We start from the raw sequence: 19,144 nt of genomic DNA, 5'->3' as shown, positions 1-19,144 counted from the left end.
GAAACATCTTTCAAATGAATAATGCAATTCTCTAGTCTCAATTTACAGTAAGACTGTTCTTACTGGAAAAATGGAATTGCTGTCAAGCATCACTAAAATTAATTTATCTGTGAGTTGGGAAAAACTCTTTGAATTACATTCCCTGGAAATAACTACAAAGGAGAATATTATATATTTGCTTCAAGACTAAAGAGCCTTTTAATGAAGTCCAAATCAGAAAAAGAGGTGCAGACTTTGTTTCAAGGACAGGCAAGAAGAAATGACTGCCTCGGCAATTCTCAGAAAGAGGATGAAGGTCCCTCTGCGCGCAATATTTTCTTTCTAGAGCTTTTTCAAGCTGCAGTAAATTTTTGTCTAGTCTGATAGGAAAGCATCAGATCCAAAACACTTCTATATAATTTATCTCATTTTCTGTAGGTAGAGGAAAGGATTAGGTGTTGAAACATAAAATTTCTGCAACTAATCAGAAGACATATATGTTCCGAGTCCAGCTGCCTTTTTAAGTCTGAAGTACCTCAGCTGGTCCAGATTTTATCTGGGCTGCTCCAGCTCAATATTTCAGTAAATGAGAACAGAAACGATCCACCATACTTAGAAAGTGTCAATTCTTCATTTCATACTCAACAGTAATTAACCGCACTGGGCATTAGTGTATATACAAGCTGTTCCTCAGTACGACTGTGCCAAATTCTAGTCTTTAAAAGTGTCCAATACTGGAAAACATTACATCATGATTAGTAGAACACCCAAGAACAAGTAGCAAAAACTAAGAAGGACCTCAGCAGGAAGAACAAAGGGTAATACGATGAAAAAGCACTCATTTGCTTTGTCATTCTTTCAAGCGCTGCAATGATTTTTTTTTTTTAATTAATTTTCACAAATTAGTATTGTCTATGGAGACTGAAAGCTTCCTTCAAGACTGCATGGCAGAGATTTGACCTCTGTTCATTTTAATGTGATCTTTCACCCGTTTCTGACAGCAGCGGGCAGAGATAAGAGGCGGCAGCAGGAGCTCGCCACAGGCACAAGGTAGAAACCTCCCAGTGTAGGAAACTATCCCTGCTGACCGCAGCAGAAACACGATCCAGCCGGCGATGAAGACACCTGCAGACAGGCAGAAGTCTATCCAACTTCAAGGGTTTGTGAATAGGGAGACCTCCTTCCAGCTAATTACAGCCTTGTTCAATGACTCCGAGGTTTTAAAGCACGCAGGGAAAAAGTGCAATACAAAAGAAATACCGAAGTTTATTCGCATTGTTAACAATAGACAATGTGTTCATAATAAATTTTATTTAGATGGTATACGCAGAGAACAGATGGCAGCATTCATGTGTTTAGTAAAAATACTAGACGAAGACAAATATAGTTGATAGAGGCTTTAAATTAAGAACTAGGAAATTTTCATAAACAACTTAATTATCAAGATCTAAACATAGCTAAAGCTTTTAGGGAAGTCAGACAACATTACCAGCTACAAAGATACTGTATTGCAACCCTAGTCCTTTTACAATCCTAAGAGTGGAAGTAAAGCAGCCACACGCAACTCTCAGTCTCTCAAACATTAATGCACTTGTTTTATGGGTGTCCTGGTCAGAAGTCAGTAAGTGATCATTATATTAAGGGAAAAAGCTAAGAAAATCTTCCACTTCACGATAGGCTTGAAGGAAAATTCAGAGAAAGATAAACTGAGAAGTACACCGTGTTCTATGTGTGTGTATTCAGGAATGTTATTCAAACTTACCAGTATTTGCCAGCTTTAAAATGTTAATCTCCTAATGTTGTGAAATTAAGAAGGAAAATGGACACTTATGGCCACTATGTAAAGCTTTGCTTTGCTTCCACAGAGCTTGGGAAGTAGTTTATTAAACGCAGTTTTCTGAGCAATTCTGATGTAAGCTGATTGCTTGACTGTTAAAACTACATCTGCATGTGCCAGAGGGACTCATATATTCAGACCTGCAAGCATCTAATAGTAGAGTGAAGGGCTAAATGTGGTGTGCAAACAAGTCGTGAATCCTGATGCTTCATATAAAAGAATGAAGAGAGGGGGGAAAAACCATCCAGAAATAATAGAAGACACAGACACTCAGCACAGAAAGAGAATTCAGTTTAAACTCTTGAAGGGACTTTTTACTGGAGTTTTGCTTCTTTCATGCGTACTAAAGTGAGAACTATGATCAAAGGTTTTCCTGAAGTTATGCCATACAGCTATCCAATAAGGTATAAAGTGATGCTACAGTCTTTTACCTTGTGGCATCTTTACCAGTGTCTTCTTTCACCATTTGAAGTCTTTATTCCCCTGTCATAAATAGTCACAACTGGAGAGTAAATTGAAATATTCCCAGGGCAGGAAGGGAAAGAAACGTCTCACAAAATGTTATCACATAAGCCTCAAATCCACTAGAAAATTAAGCTAGGTATTCAGCAGTTTCCCTGTAATAAAAACATTTAGAAGCCATAAATACAAAGGAGAAACAGGAAGAATTTTGCATAATTGACCAAAGAAACACAACGCCATGAATTCAGCTACACTGTCAATACGCCCAGTTAGAAGTTGGGCAGGAAAAGTTCTCTCAAGTTCTATTCACGGTTGTGTATTTCAGAGTCTTTCATTGCTAAGAAACCCAATATTTGCTATAATGAGATTGTGAAAAGGAAAAGTTTTAAATGTACTGCGAATCTTAAAGCAAGTCATGAAAGTTAGCATGCCATCTTATGCTAATTGCAGCATGGACACCTCAGTGATCACTGCAAAAACCGCTACTCGGCTTTGTGAAGGGAATACTTAGTTATGAAACGATTAGAGATGTTGCAAATTGAGTGAAGAACAAAACTAACTTTAAAATATAAAATTAATCTAAATCCTTTTGCAGTAAGGGCTAAACAAAATAGCATTGGGAATTAGTCTACTGTTATTTTAGCATTGGAACCATTTGAAACTGACTTCCTAATTGATTACACCGATATTAAGACGTATTTAAGACAGCTTACACACTGATCTCTATATACGGTAGTCTGAAGTTCTTCAGCAGATCCAGGTGATACTGTTTCCTTGTTTATGCTCTTTCTGGCCATGGACATAACGGCTAAGCCTCAGTCTGGAAAAGATGGAGCTGACGCTCGCTGGCAAGGTCAAACAACTACAAGAGCTGGCAGGGTGTATGTTAGATCCATCTGCTTAGGCATATATACAAATTATTTGGCAAGGCACGGGTAATATCACAGCAATTTTGGATCAGATTGCTTTTAGATTGCCAGGTGGAAGTGGAAAGATTTTTATCATCTATTGTTCACAAAAAGGCTGCGACTCCTCCTTCCGAATGCAGACCTTGCTACAGACACCCACGCCTTGGATGCCTCTGGGTTAAGGTGCTCAAATGGCGATGAACTATTTCTCTTTAGTCATTACCCCAATGGGGTAATAAAAATGTACCTTCTGAGGATTGCTATTACAAGCCAATTAATTTAACATGAAAAAGTAACTCATTTCATCCATTTCTAGTTAGAAAAAAGTTTTAAGGTACCTTTGAATTTACCTAGACAACTCTGATTTCTTTTTTTTATTTCAGTTTATACAGCTGTACTTACATTGACACAACAATACGACAAAAAGTTGCCCGCTGCTCACAAGCATCATGAGAAATACTATTTGCTAGATGGCACAGAAGCTGGATTATGAAGATACACTGATACTAGTTTTGTTGCTGCCATTTGGCTGATTTCACTCCTTCTGAAAACTCCCACAGTGTTAGTGTCTGAAGGAAAAACACAAGTAATGGTTATTTATACCCCACCCTCTTCAGCACTGTACAGTTATCGTCTGTGCCAGTCTAGCTTCATCTGGCACCTGATTAAACAATAATTGGGCATGGCAGCAGCACTTCTTAGTGACTTCCTTGTCCTTGTTAATAAATCACAATTGTCAATTTATAGCAAATTAGGCGAACTCTGCTCTCGTAAGCCTCATTTTATTTAAATCAGAAAGATTTATGATCCTCCAGGGTATAATACACCTTCCATTACCTCTGTAGCTAGTAATCAAGAATATGCCTGTCAAAGTCAAAGTGCAAGGATTCATCATATTATTTTTTAAAAACTCTGGTTCTTCTCATATGAGTATGAAATTTAATTCTCAGTCGACATGGGAGGTTTATTTTGCAATTATATTCATTACCATGTAAATCCTGGTTGTCCTTCTAAACCGCTCCTTACATAAGCACTTTGGGTTTCAATGGTCTTTTGGGCTTTTAATCAACGACGGAAGATATGTCATTAATCTCTCAGAGAGCTGACTCACATAGCACATATCTGAACTGAGTCCAGGGGTGCCAAACTGGACGGGGCAGGTGCTGTGGAGCTTCCAAGGTTACTTGATCAACCGGCTGCTGCAGATCACTGTGTGAATGCTTTGCGAGGCAGAGAAGAGAAGTAGGGACACTGAAAAAAGTTGATCTTGCCCAAGGTTACCTCTGTACATAAAATTCAATACAAAATACTTGATGTAAAAAAGACATTGAATGTTTTATATGTAGTCTCTAATTCAACCAATATTAATGAATGAGAACAATGTTTTCAGTACCCTCAAAGCTCTTAAGAGCCTGTTATTTTAAAATACATGTTGCAGCAACATAACTTCCCCTCTCAGGCTATCAAAAGCCAGTGGCTCTTTTTTTAATGTGAACACTGTAGAGAAAGTTATAAAGACTGGACATTTGTATAGAAAACATAATTCCTATTAATAAGAAATAAGAGAAAATATAATTGTGTTTTGAACTTATTGCTCAAGGCGATTAACCTATGCCTAACACTTAAGCTAGTGAATGCAGGCTGCATGAGAGAGGAGGGACAGATTACATGCAGGAACCCAACGAAACCTGATATGAGGCAGGGTTTATGTGACTAAAAAAAATCTCTCCAAAGAACTCACTAGATTTCTGAAATAAATAGAGCTAAAGATGCTGGAAGAGTCATAGTACGTTTGAAGAAACTTTTGCTGGTGTTTTCCTGTGTCGTTAAGGACACGGCATTTTAGTGTGGAACAGTTCTGTACTGATAAAAGGTCTCAAGCTGAAATACATGTTGTATCAGCAAGAACGCCAGTATAATCTGTTTTGCTTGTGGAAGCTGTGTAAAGCTTCCCCTACAAGGCTTGCCAGTTCCGAGATACCAGCAATCCCTTCTGGCATAAACCGAGACTGTTAATTTGACAGTGGGTTGAACTGTGACAGGTAACCCAGGCAGGCAGCAATGTTTTCAGAAGCAAACATGCAAATTAATATTTCAGACTACTACAGAAATCAAGCACGCCCACTATGATAATGAGCAAGAGCACAACATTTATTTCAGAGGTGCTCAGAAGCACGAGGAGGGGACCCCCGGGGAGCCACGGAGACAGGCGGCTGCCCTGCACCAGCTCAGCGTTGGAGCGCAGAGAGCTTTGCTACAGCTCTACCTGCAGCGTACATGCACTTACTCCTACACAGTTCTCCACTAATTCTCAAGCTAGTCTGGCTTTATATAATTTCTATTAACAAGAGAGAGTTTCCTCTCAAACAATACAGAAAGTTTTCTTTTCAGCTTAGCCTGCTTACTGCAACTTCACCCATTCCATCATTCCCACAGGAAAGGGGAAAATAAGGCAATTAACCTCCTAGGACAATCTCTGTTCATGTTCTTGGACAACAAAAGAATCCCAAAAGCCATATTGTCAAGTACAGTCAATGCCAAGAAAGCCTCAAGGATAATAGATGACAGACAATCACAAGAAAATCCAACAATACGGATATTCAGCTGTGACCAACTACTTCAACTGGTTCAATTATGCGGAAATGGTGGGATGCAGAAAATTAAGAGCTGGTTAAAGAGAACTTGATTAAGCACAGTTATAGCAACCAGCAATCACCTGAAAGACAGACAAACCACAGAGGAAGAAAAATTATTATTTAGTGTAATAGCACCAGGCAAACATAAGAACAAGAGCCTGAAATTCAGTCTAAATGCCAATAAAAACTTCTCCTTTATCCTGGGAAAAGAAAGATTGGAAGCCTGGTCTCTTAAGGCATTTCAAACTAGACCAGAAAAACAGTAGCAGAAACAAAGCAGGGGGGGAATAATCCACATTGACAAAAGAATGAATATGATGGTGCCCACCTGTGGGTATGGCTTACTATTCACCTGAACTTCTCCTGATGCAGCACTGAACAAACACAGCAAATGCCCGAAGCTGCTCAACATCTGCTTTCTTGCTGGCTTAACAAAAATGGAAATACTTCTTCAGAGTTGGCTTTATTGTTAAGAGCCCTCATTAGGGCACGCCACAATACATTACGATGGTTTTTACAGGGCTTGCGGTGGGTGTATGCATGCCTCGCCACCTTCAGCCAGCAACTCTGGCGGTAATCCCTCCTTAAGCCTTTCATTTTTATGCTCTTCTAGATGTAAATCTCCATTTTCTTTCGACCTACTATACCAGAAAGGGTAAAAAGAAAGAAACACAAGTCTAACTGATGCATAGTAAGATTTACTGAATAAGAACACACAGGAAATATACTGTGATTTCTGCAGCTTTTCTGCCCTAGGAGCATTATATGAAACTATAACCACCTACTGCTGACACCGATGTTTGCCCTCAAAATCCATACACAAATACAGCTCTATTCATTTTACGTGGCCACCCATCACCTCTCATCCCTAAAGGCTTTCTGCTTTATTTTACTAAGAGTGGAAAACGCTTCTTCAACATTTATTAATACGTATTTTAAGTAAGGTTAAAACAAACAAAGAAAAAATAAAATGCCCCAGATCACATGAAAACACGCTCCAGGAGAATTTATCAGAATGAAAGTTTAAGGCGGAATCACCTCACACAAACAATATTTTGCTGCACTGATTTCTTCATATGAAAACTTGGCATTGAGCTTACATTCCACTGTCTGTCCCCCCCGACCCTGACACTGGGAGAGGAACGAGGCCAAGACAGAGTAACACATGAAGGCAGAAGCGTTTGCTCTCCTGTCTCACGTGGACGAGGGCAGGCTGCTTTAAGAGCTTCTTCCAATTTCTGCTCCTTCTGCAATTCCAACTGGGGGATTTATTTGTGCACTGACTGATGTATATGGGGACTTATATGCATATGTTAATAGATCCAAAGAAACAAAAGCACAGAGTTATATTTCCAAACAGTATTAGCCTAGCAAACCAGGCATGGACTCTCACACAGCTGGCATGCATCAGCAGCCAAACCCTGCACTCATATAATACATTCATATAACCCCACCCAAATCAGCATAACTAAGTGAGAAACTGGCCCACTGGAATAAACATGCACTGTCTCGGCCTTGAGCGGCAAGAGCCGGCCAGGATATCTGCACACGAGCAAACACTACCATATCTATGTTTTAACATCAGTTCTACGTTGAATACTCCCAAACCAGTCATTATTCCAGGACCCTGACAGATCACTCACGTAACGCTACGGAAATACATTTACACCACAAAGTGCAAATACAGCAAACTTCACTTGCCCGTGCTCCAAGCAAACGCAAGGCCATGTGCACCCCCCTGAGCGAACGTCGGAGTCAGCACAGCACTGAGTCCATGCGACTGGTACGGGGTCTGCACCGATAGAACCTCCTCATTAGCCCCGTGCTGAGCAGCCACAGCTTCTGCTCAGCTACACCTACCCGCTCAAGTGCTGGCACATTAGTTATAGCTGTGTACGACATGTGATAGACACGAATCCTGCATATCCCAGAGACACTTCGTTCTGAGATTCTCAATTTCTAACCCTGTTTTCAGGGACGAAAACCTGGCGCAGGGGGCGGTGAGCAGAAAGAGCCAAATTCCTAGCAGAACTTTGGAGCCAGCCTCCTCACTAAATATCGTTCTGGCTTCACTGTAATGCCTCCCACCACAAGAGTCTGGCTGCAAAGAATACTGTCTCTCCAAACCCCAAGAGCTTTACCCAGGATTTTTCCAATTGTATCTGTCATTCTGGATGACTGGTGAAATTGCTTGAACCCTCAAGATACTGCAGTGCTGCTAGGAAAGTCAGGACACTGGCTGAACTCAACAGGGAGGTGAACAGAATTGGATAAAATTTACAGAGCAACTCTACCGCAGCAGCACCAGCATCTGTTGCCTGAAGCGTGGGACATGTGCTATACTAATTTTACCTACCTTCACTTTCTATTTCAGACAGCTTTCGGTTACAGCAGAACCCAGAGTTGACAAACATCCCTCATCCCAACAGCTCAGGCTCCCATTTATCAGAGCAATCAAAGAGGCTGTGGTGATGCCCAGGCAGGTACCGCATTTCATATTCCAGGTTGACAACGTTCTTCCATTTCGGATCAAACAAAGATGTGTTTTAAACTCTATTTCCCCAGTTCTACAAATAACTGTATTTGGAAGAAAGAAAATTATTCTCCTTCAGCTGTTGTTACCTCAGTTTTAAGAAAAAAAAAAAAAAGTATGAAAGATGCGAAAATCAGCCAAAATCTCCAAAAGGGCGTTTGCAGAACAACAGCAAAATACACGAAGTGCTGGTTTCACTAACCTTAGTTTTCACTGCAGCTACTCAAGTAAATCCTTTCTCAATGGCTTATTGATTGCAAGTTTGATTATTCTCTGGAATTCTAACACGCGTAGACTTGATTTTACAGTATCAATGGGAATACATAAAAGCCACACACTCTGCAGGATAAATGAATTAGTACGGTACCGTTATCTGTTTACCAGCCACCAGCTGCACTCACACACACTTGCACTGCAGGTGGCCAGCAGCATTTAAAGCAGAAGAAAGCTCCATTTCTCTACTTGTAATCATACTTCACAATCTAAACCACACACATTATTTAAATAATCCTTCAAAGAATTCTATGGAGAAGAGAAAAAAAATGCTGGATAATTACACCTATGTCTGCGTTGAATATGAAAACACAAGTTTCAGACCGTTAATAGACATTTCCTGCCAGCACTGCCGGCACCCTGGCGCTCAAGCTTGTGCAGCCTCCCAGTCGCCGTAGGTGGCACTCTCACACCATCTCCCACTGTCTTTGGGGCTTCGTCCCCAAAAGAACAACCGAAAAACCACTGTTTCAACCATGGCTTATCTATAGCAAACACATTCATCACCCATTTTGAGGAAAGAGCAGCAGCAAAGATAGGTATCAGCACCCAGCCTTTCCCATTCCTAAGTGAGCAATCTGTATTTCTGTCATCACACACACCTGCCCGGGCCACTGGCCTCTCAGCTCAGGCGGTCCATGAGTTATCTCACTTTTAAGTTTACTCAAACCCATCACAGGCAGCCTTACACATTGCTAAAAGCCCCAAAAGGTATGCATTCAACAGCAAAACCGATTCTGTGATCATGGAATAGAAGAGACTGAGCCATCATCAACAGGATAACAAAAAATAAAACTATAGGCTTTTGCAACCACAGTTAACTGGTAGCTTTCTGCTAGTCGGCCTACTCTTTTTTTTTTTCTGAAGGCTAGCAGGAGCATAGAAACCCCAGAAAGCGGTCTGTAACTGTCTGTCCCCGTCCAGGGAACATTATAAAGCCGTTAGCTCATTCGAATGAGCTTACATTTGAAAAAAGGGTGGGTTTTTTCACCTCATTGATGCACTCTTCCACACAGGATTTTTTCAAAAAACTACATCAAACAAGGAAAAACAAATGCTGAGAGGGCAGATTTAGGGCAATTTATCAAGGTCTGGGAAATAGCTTCCAGATGGATAGAGCTGTTTGGTGCTGGCTGGTGAGAAGGAAGCAAGGTATTGTTATTGAATTAGCATGAATCTCTGGTGGAGAACTGCGTGGTAGATAGAGTGCTCCTTTCATATGGTTTGCATTTGGACCTGTCAAATTTCATTTTTATTCAAAAACCTGTGGTAAAGACACGCAGTTCTTTTTTTTGCTTATTAAATTTCCACCAATTCTCCCTGTACTGTTATCCTGTCAGTATTCTTAAACTCTGCTCTAAGTGCCATGCCTGGGTCTGTTCGCTCTTTGCCATGCTTGGATGGGAGCTTGGTGCTCACAAGCACACAAGTGGGTTTAGGTTTTACATTCACACACTGAATGTCACCTGAGAAAGCGTGTGAGAGAGGAGAAAAGCTGGATGCTCTATGAGATGTTTAAATGAGTCACTTTGAGTTTATCAAAACCTTTCTATGTAAAACTATGCATATCCAGCTCTAATGTACACTAGGAAGTGATTGCTAATATAACTAGAGGATTATTCTCGATTATTCCTGTTAATAAATCCTCCCTTTGTAAACATGGCTTCTAGCAGTATAAACACATCTAGACTAGTGCATTTGCTAATACAGAAATACTATTAAAAATAAAGAAAAAGAAAAAACTAAGGGAAGAAAAAAGATGCTCATAACAAACACATTTCTACTTTGAACCACCTGGATATCTGTTCCACAACATGTACCTTATAGAGTAAGATGTACACGAAGATTTATGTATTTTCCTGCTAGTTTTGAAAGCTTTTACTTCTCAAGTTATCCTAGCAGTCACCTAGTCTCATCTGAAGAACTCAACCTAGTTTATGTTAAACATCAAATTAAAATGACTGTTCTATGAACCCGAGGAGATAAACAGCTGCAGTTTCCTTTATTTCAAAGGCAAGTCTATCGTTACCAAGTAGTTAGTTTCAGTTGAATGAATTTTTGACAATGTGGTCTTTTAAGATCTTAGAAAAGTTGCTGGTAGATATGCCAATGGGTAGAAGGATTTTTAATGAGAGGAAATTTCCAATGTTTTTTTTCGATTATTTAGGAGAATTGTTATTATTCGTGAGTACCAAGTAGGTATTTCACCACTAGGTGAAATAGGAGAAATAAGTTTTACATCTTCCCTTTTCCAATGTTTCAGGGATCTACCACAATTACTCTCTTACCATCTGGGACGTATCCTAGACAAACAGAGAAGGGAAATGGTGATATCATCAGAACCAACTAATTCCTAAATCCTACCTGGAATGTAAGACATAGATACTTGTGCTTACTTCCCACGTGTGTGTCTGGTTTTGCCCTTCTTTTTTTTTCCCCTATAGTTCTTATTACTCTGGGTTTTATAAGCATCTGCTTCAACTGACCAAGACTCTCTAAGAAATATCCAACGAGGCAAATAAAATCACAGTCTACAGGATGCAACCTACTTCTTTGTCCATAATATCCAATTCCCCCCCAGGCTGTGAACAGATCATATGCCTCATTTATTACTTATACTTAAATCCTTCAGCTACTGACTACTGAGCTAGGTTTCCAGTTATATCAACTCTGAAACAAAGTCTAGGTAGCCTTAAGCTCTCATGATGCAGTGTTAACAATGGGAGTTATACATCACTGTGGAAGAAATGGCATTCAACGACATGATTTTCCAATTTTCAAATGTGTTATCAAGAGAGTGACACTGCACGCTCACAATGCTCGGCATCTACAGGATTTCACCTTTGCATACCACTCTATGGACATTAGTGCTCAGAAGTCAGAGAGAACTGAGCTAGCGGTTGTGGCTACTCAGTTATCACCTTTCTGCTAATCAGTCTGAGACGGATGTAAGCGAGAAAGTATCAACATTCAGTCACCACGGACTAAACTGGCCCTTAAATCTCATCTGAACTGCCTCCCCTTTGGCCTGGCAGCCTATGAAATGGTCATCTGTTGCTGGAAAGAGAAAAGAAATGAAAAGGAAGATACAATCAACTCGACATTTCATAGGGAAGTCTACATCACAGAAGCAGACAACGCCCAAGGTTGGAAGCAAACTCTGGAGATCGTCTAGTCCAACCACCCCACTCAAAGTAGGGTCAACTAGAGCAAGTTGCTCCGGCTGATCTGTACAGTCACGGCACAGAGAGAAAGAAACACCTTTCCTACTGCACAGGATAAAATTTGTAGCAGGGCACAGTTAAAAGGTCACACACAATCTCCTCCAGTAAGGGATCTTTTGAGCTCAGTTGCCTGTAGAATTGGACTTCTCGTGGTACAACAATTAAGAAAACAGAAGGGATGGGGAACACTTTATTGCTTTTCATGAAGTTCATTAGTAGTCATACCTTGAAGCCAAAAGGGCAAGTGCATTGATAAAACTCCACTGGATCATTGTTGCACGTCCCATTGTTCTTACATGGATTGGAGAGGCAGGGGTTACACTTGGACACGACACTGATATCTACCGGCTCTGAAAAGGCAAAACACAGTGCATTAATAGAGAACTGGATTACAAAATTAATACTTTCAGTACTCACACGTACATTTTTTCCTAATGCAGTATTCACTCTGCGTTGGCACAAACGTACATGCTGTGGGTGCAACTTCACGCAACAGCATGGGATTCCCAGGGATTAGGGAGATTTTAAGTACTTAAATCAAGTGCTAGGCAAGTCTCAATGATGCTTATATTGTCCTGGACATGCAAACATCATGCTGAAAAAACATGTTGGGGATCTCCAGAGAGCGGGCTTATATATATATGGCTTTCAGCAATTTTTCCTTCACTCAGTGCTGGAAATTCTGCAATAGCAACCCCTAGGGAACTATAACATGACATTTCTATGGCTGGTAACAAGAATGAAAGTGCAGATGCAACAGCAGAAATGAAAAACATACATAAGAAAGATTTAGTTAGACGCTTATGGGAATATTTAGGTGCAAAGTGTTCTACCATCCTTAATTTTAAGAGTTCAAAACTTATTTTCTTCCTCTTCTGCCCAGAAGAATGATTACCAACACAGCAATCTCAGCAAAACTCAACAAAGACAAATATGCAAAGATGTAAATGTCTGCAGGTGAATATACCTGGCCACATTTAAACCATTTAACAAACCACACTTTTTAACATAACTCTTCCAGAGAAGTAGTGATGTTTGTGGGTCAGCAGGAAAGTTAACACAGACCAAAACAATAACGAGAACATGTACGGCACCAAGTCAATCATTATTTTATTGTTGAGATTTTACAGAAAGCTAATTTAGACAGTTATATTTATAGTTAAAGAAATGGTGATTTTGAAGTGGCTAAATATCGACTATTTGAGTTAACGGCTTTTACATGTAAAAAATAAAATGTAACACTTTAAAAGGTCTTAAATTATATCAGGCAGTAAAGATCCTAAAATAATTTTATTTCGTTTTTAAGGAAATACATTTTAAAATAACTTAAAATTGGGGCTGTGTAATCAGAAGCGGGCACAGAACTTCTGCGCATGATAGGAGTAAATTGTGAAACATCCTGAAAGTGAAGAAAGCAAGCTTATATTTGACGTTAGAGAGAAGGTGGAGCTGTAGAAGGTTACCAAAATTAGGGATGAAAAAAATCTCTTCCAGTAAAGGATTTGCTTTGGACCATCCTGTATGAGATATTAACCTTCATTATTAACTTTGAATACTTGCACAGCACCAACAGGGGGTAAAAGCATGACAGAAATGTGTACCAAGGAGTCCCAGCTGAAAAGCACCTGCAATGTGAAGGCTGTATCCTGACCCTATACTGATGGTGGTGTTACAGGGCCACTGACTGCAGAGTACAACAGGCAATAATGAAGAAAAAAATACATATGAAGTAACAAATCCAAACAATGAAAAATAAAAGACTATTGTCATCCTCTTCTATCTTTGCATTTGTGTCTAGCGAAATGCCATACATGTTTTTAACTTGGAGTTAGGACAGCAAGAGGAAATAACATCTGAATTTCTGGCACTGACGGGGTGGAATGCGATATACTTGTGCTACTTGTGTCTTGAAGGTAGAATATATGAAGAATATATGAAGGTAGCTCCTTGGAGAGCTCATGAGACAGGCAGCAGTGCTGCTTTTCTAGATTTAGAGGTCACTAAGCCAGAATTTGTTCTATTATTTATTTATTTCATAAAACACATGCGTATATTTTCCATTTATTCCTATGGCATAGATCAAAGCTAATCAATGTAGGAGCTAGTAAGAACAGTGTTAGTTCGTAGCAGTTAAGTAGTTCATTAGTTTGCCCTTGTGGATTTGATTTATAAATCTATATAGCAAAGTGCCCTCAGCCCAGCACATTCCTTTCCTCTACTGCATAACTAGGAGGGCAATTTAATAAAAAGCAGAGCTGAGTTTGCATGACTTGCACATTACATACTTTTATTTTCTTGGCTCAGCTGAGACATAACCTTCTGCTCAGTCACAGGCTAAAATCATAATTTTAACAGCAATGAGTTAAACTTACTTTTTTTCATGTAAAAGTTACTGGAGGTCACAGAGGACACCTATGCACTACCTTTATCCAAGCATCTCGAGGTCCCAAGCTCAGCGTGGGCTGACTTCTGCAGCAAAGACCCAGGCTTTTAGGGGGGCAGGGGGCTCAGCCCACCCTGAGCTCTGTGCCAGCAGAACTCGGGCTAGGACTGAATCGACACCGGCAGGAGTACAGTGGTATCCTTGGACATTCTGTGTCGTGTTGCTTTACCATAAAAGAGCATCATTGATTTCCACATAGAGTAGCATGAGGCTTTGGATCTTAAACATGCAGGTAGGACATAGGTTCAGTCAGACTACCAAATCATAAGTTGTTTTTCAAAATTTATGCATTGTGATGAGAAAAGGTGAATTTTGCTAGGGCCTGGCGCTTCTTGGAATATACTGCCACTCATCCAGACCATCACTAGTTTCTGCTTGTCCAAAGACCACCTCCAAATCAAAACTTTTTTCTCCTTTTCTATTCAGATAAAGACAACCACGGTGACAGTTGGGATAACAGAAAGCCCACCAGCTTTCTAGTGGGCCAAACTAATATTTACATTAAAAATATACAGCTGTTTTTAACGGTCCAGACCACAGGTTTACTTATCTCTTGGCCTAAGAGTTGCTTGCTTAGTTTTGAGAGAAAGTGAGTATAACTATTGATATGTCACAGTTTCAGAACAAAGCAGTCACCTAGCTTCTCTTTCTGGATACATTTTCAGACCCTGTTTAATATGCAAATATGATAATTTTCTTTGTTTCACTTCATGTGAGCAAGTACATTATTTGGTATTTTTAGTATTTAGGGTATATTTGTACTTCACATCTGGGAAACTATTATACAGTCTGCAGTTCTGTAATTATAGTCAGAGTTCTGATAGTTTTGAGACTGACATTTCAAAGTAATTAAATTATAAGGTTACAGTTATTAAAAATATATCTGAAAGGAAATAAAATTCAGCTTGGTCTTGGGAACTTGTGTTCTAAACCCACCTCAACACCATGATTTGTTTGTTCAGCAGTTTAATCCCAGCCTCTATAAAATCGTGCTGCCAAGCAGTACTGTAAATGTGCATGGCACTCCGAGACATAAAAACAGGCTTTATGCCCTCATTTCCATTTCTAAGAGAGACTGCTGACCCATCTTTTCCACTATAAATAATAGCTCCATCTTCACACACTTGCCAGTAACCTAAGCGAACCTCCAAACCTTCTTTTTACAGTAAGAACATACAGGTATATGTTAATCTACATTCAGTAATAAGCTACTTACTTTAGCCACAAGAGAGTGTGCTCCTTATCATTTGTCGAACTGCCCTCTTATGCAGCATATTCCTATCATTGACTCCCCCTAACCATTAATAGCTGCACCTCAACCCTCTCCCGAATGAATGAATGTACACTCCAGTCATGTTTCTCTATGAAACGTTTTCCATAATCTACAGTTTCTGATACAGAGCTGATGAGGACAGTTTGCAGATCTTCAAATGAAAATGTACTTTCAGTAAATATTTGCTTTTGAGCAGAATTCTCCGTTTCTCAGTTTTCAAGTAAATGGACATAATAACTAGAGTGCTCTATATTTTTAAAATCACCTTTATTTTACCAAAGTTTTCTGGGGTAGGTAGAAGGCCAAAACCAATTTACTTGCTCAAATAAGTTCTAACATATATGCTAACTTGCCATTATATAATCTGGTGCGAGCAACAGGAATCCGAACTCTTCTGAGGTTTGCTGCTTTTCCTTCCAGCGGCGCAGTTAACTGCACTTTATGGGAGAACACTCCAAAATGCAACTTGAATGTAATGTGATGGTTCAGAAAATAAAGCCAAACCCAACTCCCCCCCCAACTCACTTTAAAACCAAACACCTTCCAAGAGGATAAAAATAAAGCACTGTCTATGAGGGAAAAGCAACAGGACAGAAGAGGGAGCCTCCCAGTTTGCTCCTACCTTTGCACTGGAAGTGGTGAGTCGGCGTTGTGAGCAGCAGCCTGTCCACCATGGCGTCAGGCCCGCTGCAGCGGGCTATGCCTGGCTCTTTGTACCCTGCCTTCACCCACTCGGAAAGCCAGCGGAGGTTGCAATCACAGTGCAAAGGGTTGGTACCTAGAGCCCTAGTGGTGTAAAACAATTAACAGCAGTTAGTTTGGCTTGCAGACAAAGACAGCATCCCTGATCTCACTGAGGCACATTTTATTCTACACTTTTATGGGAATGCTTTACTGCAAAATGTGGGAAAGATCTTCTGAGTATTCAGGAAGTCTTTTAGATTTATCTTCTTCAGTATTCCCACTCTCTTCCTTTCTTCCCATGATAAGTTAGGGAGGTTGTATAAATACCTAACAGCAAATCGCTTTTTCAAAAAATAAATCACTTTTTCAAACAATTGTGCTTGAGCAGCGTCGCCAGACATATTGCTTTCATCAAATTTATCACATTCGTTTCTTTTAAGTCTTTGGCCCTCGCGAGCATATTCTAACAGTGACTTGTGTAAGTTAGTCTGGATCTGATGACTCATGTTAATGTCTCCTCACTAGCTGAAACATACACACAGAGGACACCCCTGTTTTAAAACTTGCAACCTGGTGTCTGCTAAGTTTGTTTCTGGCTTTGAAAACGCATTTGCTGTTTAACCCATCACTTGAGTTAGGTCATCTGGCTGAAGTAGATGCACTCGCACAGTGTAATTACAATTCGCAGAACTTTTTCATTATTCATGGTGATCTATCCAAAAGAAAACTTTTAACCTTAAATTTAGGTGCTGCCTTGACTCCTTTATATTATTCTTTCTCTCAAAGAAAGTGTCTTTTCAGGCGATCAATTACAAGCAAAGTCCAGACTTCAGAAAAGTCAGTTTAAAAACAATTAATTTTTGAAAGTGTGAAAAAATGCATGTTGAAAGTCCGATTTATTTTGCTGAAAGTAACTGTAAGACTTTAGCTGTACAACACCTGAATTGCCACTGGAAGAAAATTAACTAACTAAAGATTAGCATAGGGAAGAGATACTAAAGAAACCAGTAATTCAAATTGGGTTTTAGGCTATACTATTTTGCATACGTTATAAACTGGTTTTAAGACGGTATTTTAAACTCGGGCTTCTTTCAAAGAAAAACATATCAGACAGGATATTAAGATAGAAACCTCAGTAAATTTGTTGATACATTTCTATTGGAGTGACTAATGAACCCACTGTGCCCTAGACAGATTCATAATGAGAGTTCATAGGTTCAAACCCTGTCTAGGGCTCATTCATCAAAATTAAATGTGTACTGCAGCACAGTATTAAAAAATATCCATCCATTCCTTCTGTAAATCCATTGCTTACAATGGAAAAAACCTCCTGGGTTGACTTTTTGACCCTGTAACTGTGATCAACTGGCTCACCTGTCCAAGGTCAAGCAAAATGCAGCAGTGAAAGCTGCACCCAGAAATTAACTTAAGCACTGAGCAACTGCCATATATAAAATGGGAGTGGGAGGACAATGGAAAGCTAGTTACTGTGTTAATTAATCCTTATAAATTACATTAGAAATAAAGCTGCTTCATAGATACTAGGAAAGATTCCCATTAACATTGTTGTACAACTGTAGAAATTATCACATGTATCTTTCAGTTCTTTTGTTTGTGGTTTTGGGTTTTGGTTTTTTTTCCTTCATTTCTAGGAACTATAGTGAATTCATTCATGAGTTCTAGCATACTCTCTCTATTTCTTTGCCCATTATAGCAAAACATTGCCAGAAGGTAAAAATATCTTGTGCTGTAATTGAAATACCACCAGCAGCATTTTCAAAATGTTGTGCAGATATTTCTCTTAGGCACTTTTTTTTTTTCTTTTTTTGAGGCAACTTACAATAAAGTCAATGAAAACAACTCCAGACATGATAATGTGGAGGAATAGTGGAGAGGCCAGCTTATTTTTATAGGTAACTAACATAAATTTGAGTAAAGATGAGATGATTCCCCCGGATTAGGAATCCGAGCTGTTTATTGAAAGTATGTCTGACACAGCATCCATTAGCAAGGGCTCCTTTGCGGAGTCCCGGGAGGGCCGAGGGGTCACTTTATGCCCAGACGGTATTTGGGAAACTGAATCAGTTACAGAGTTGTGTGCGTCAGTGAATAGTGAGGACAGCAAATGTGGGAACTGACGTAACTGAGAAAATTTTTTGGGTTCTTTTTCAGTATTAATATATGTGATCCTTCAGTAGCGCCGTAACATTTTTATCATTGCTCTGAACTAAATAAATCAGTAGAGTCATGGCTTAAATAGACCACTATATGATTCAAGCAAATAAAGTAATAAATAGTAAACAAAACCAGTGTGTGTACACCATACACAAATCGTCCTCTGTCTTTAGTGAGGGGTATCAGGCACACAGTTTGTTATAATAGTTACATTACAACAATATGATGTTTACGATGTAAAGGAAATTTGGTGAACGTTTTCTTGTAGACTTTCAACAGCTACGGAAAAAGTGATTGAAGTATCTAGATCTCAGGTTTTTTCTTCCAATTACAAGCCAACTTAAAGCTATTACAAAAGACTGACTAAAATCAATAGTTTTGTCTATGCTACACAAATACATCTTTGCAATTCTAAAGGTCAATTTGATACCCTCCCTCTTGCTCCTTCCAAACTGTGCTGATGCAGAAGGTCCAGGCTGATCATCCTGCTCAACACCTCGGTAGTAGCTTTCTCCAGCCGCGATACCCACCCTACTCTTAACCACGCAGCTTGGAAATTTAACATAAGATTTTGTTCTCCGTGCATTATGAGTTTGATGAGTAGGGACCCCTTGTATCATTTTCAAAATTATCCCACGTGCGTGCTTTCTCCTTGCAGATCTATATATCAGGAAGAGCTCAAAATGAATTTATTTTCAATTATGCATGACTTTGTTT

General features: G+C 39.5%; 1 protein-coding gene across 6 annotated transcripts in view; it reads right to left on the bottom strand.

Annotated features, from left to right (window-relative positions):
- The window catches only part of SLIT3 (slit guidance ligand 3), a 521,231-nt gene that overhangs the window by 62,520 nt on the left and 439,567 nt on the right, over positions 1 to 19,144 (bottom strand). For all 6 annotated transcript variants that reach the window (XM_063348618.1, XM_063348619.1, XM_063348622.1 and 3 more), the window contains 2 exons: positions 16,191 to 16,354; positions 12,078 to 12,202 (listed from right to left, as the gene is read on the bottom strand). In XM_063348618.1, coding sequence (XP_063204688.1) covers positions 12,078 to 12,202; positions 16,191 to 16,354 — 289 coding nt within the window. The remainder of the gene's footprint in view (positions 1 to 12,077; positions 12,203 to 16,190; positions 16,355 to 19,144) is intronic.

Source organism: Chroicocephalus ridibundus, chromosome 11 (genome assembly GCF_963924245.1).
Source record: "Chroicocephalus ridibundus chromosome 11, bChrRid1.1, whole genome shotgun sequence".
In the NCBI taxonomy this organism is placed as follows: domain Eukaryota; kingdom Metazoa; phylum Chordata; class Aves; order Charadriiformes; family Laridae; genus Chroicocephalus; species Chroicocephalus ridibundus.
This window is presented reverse-complemented; position numbering and strand designations above follow the sequence as displayed.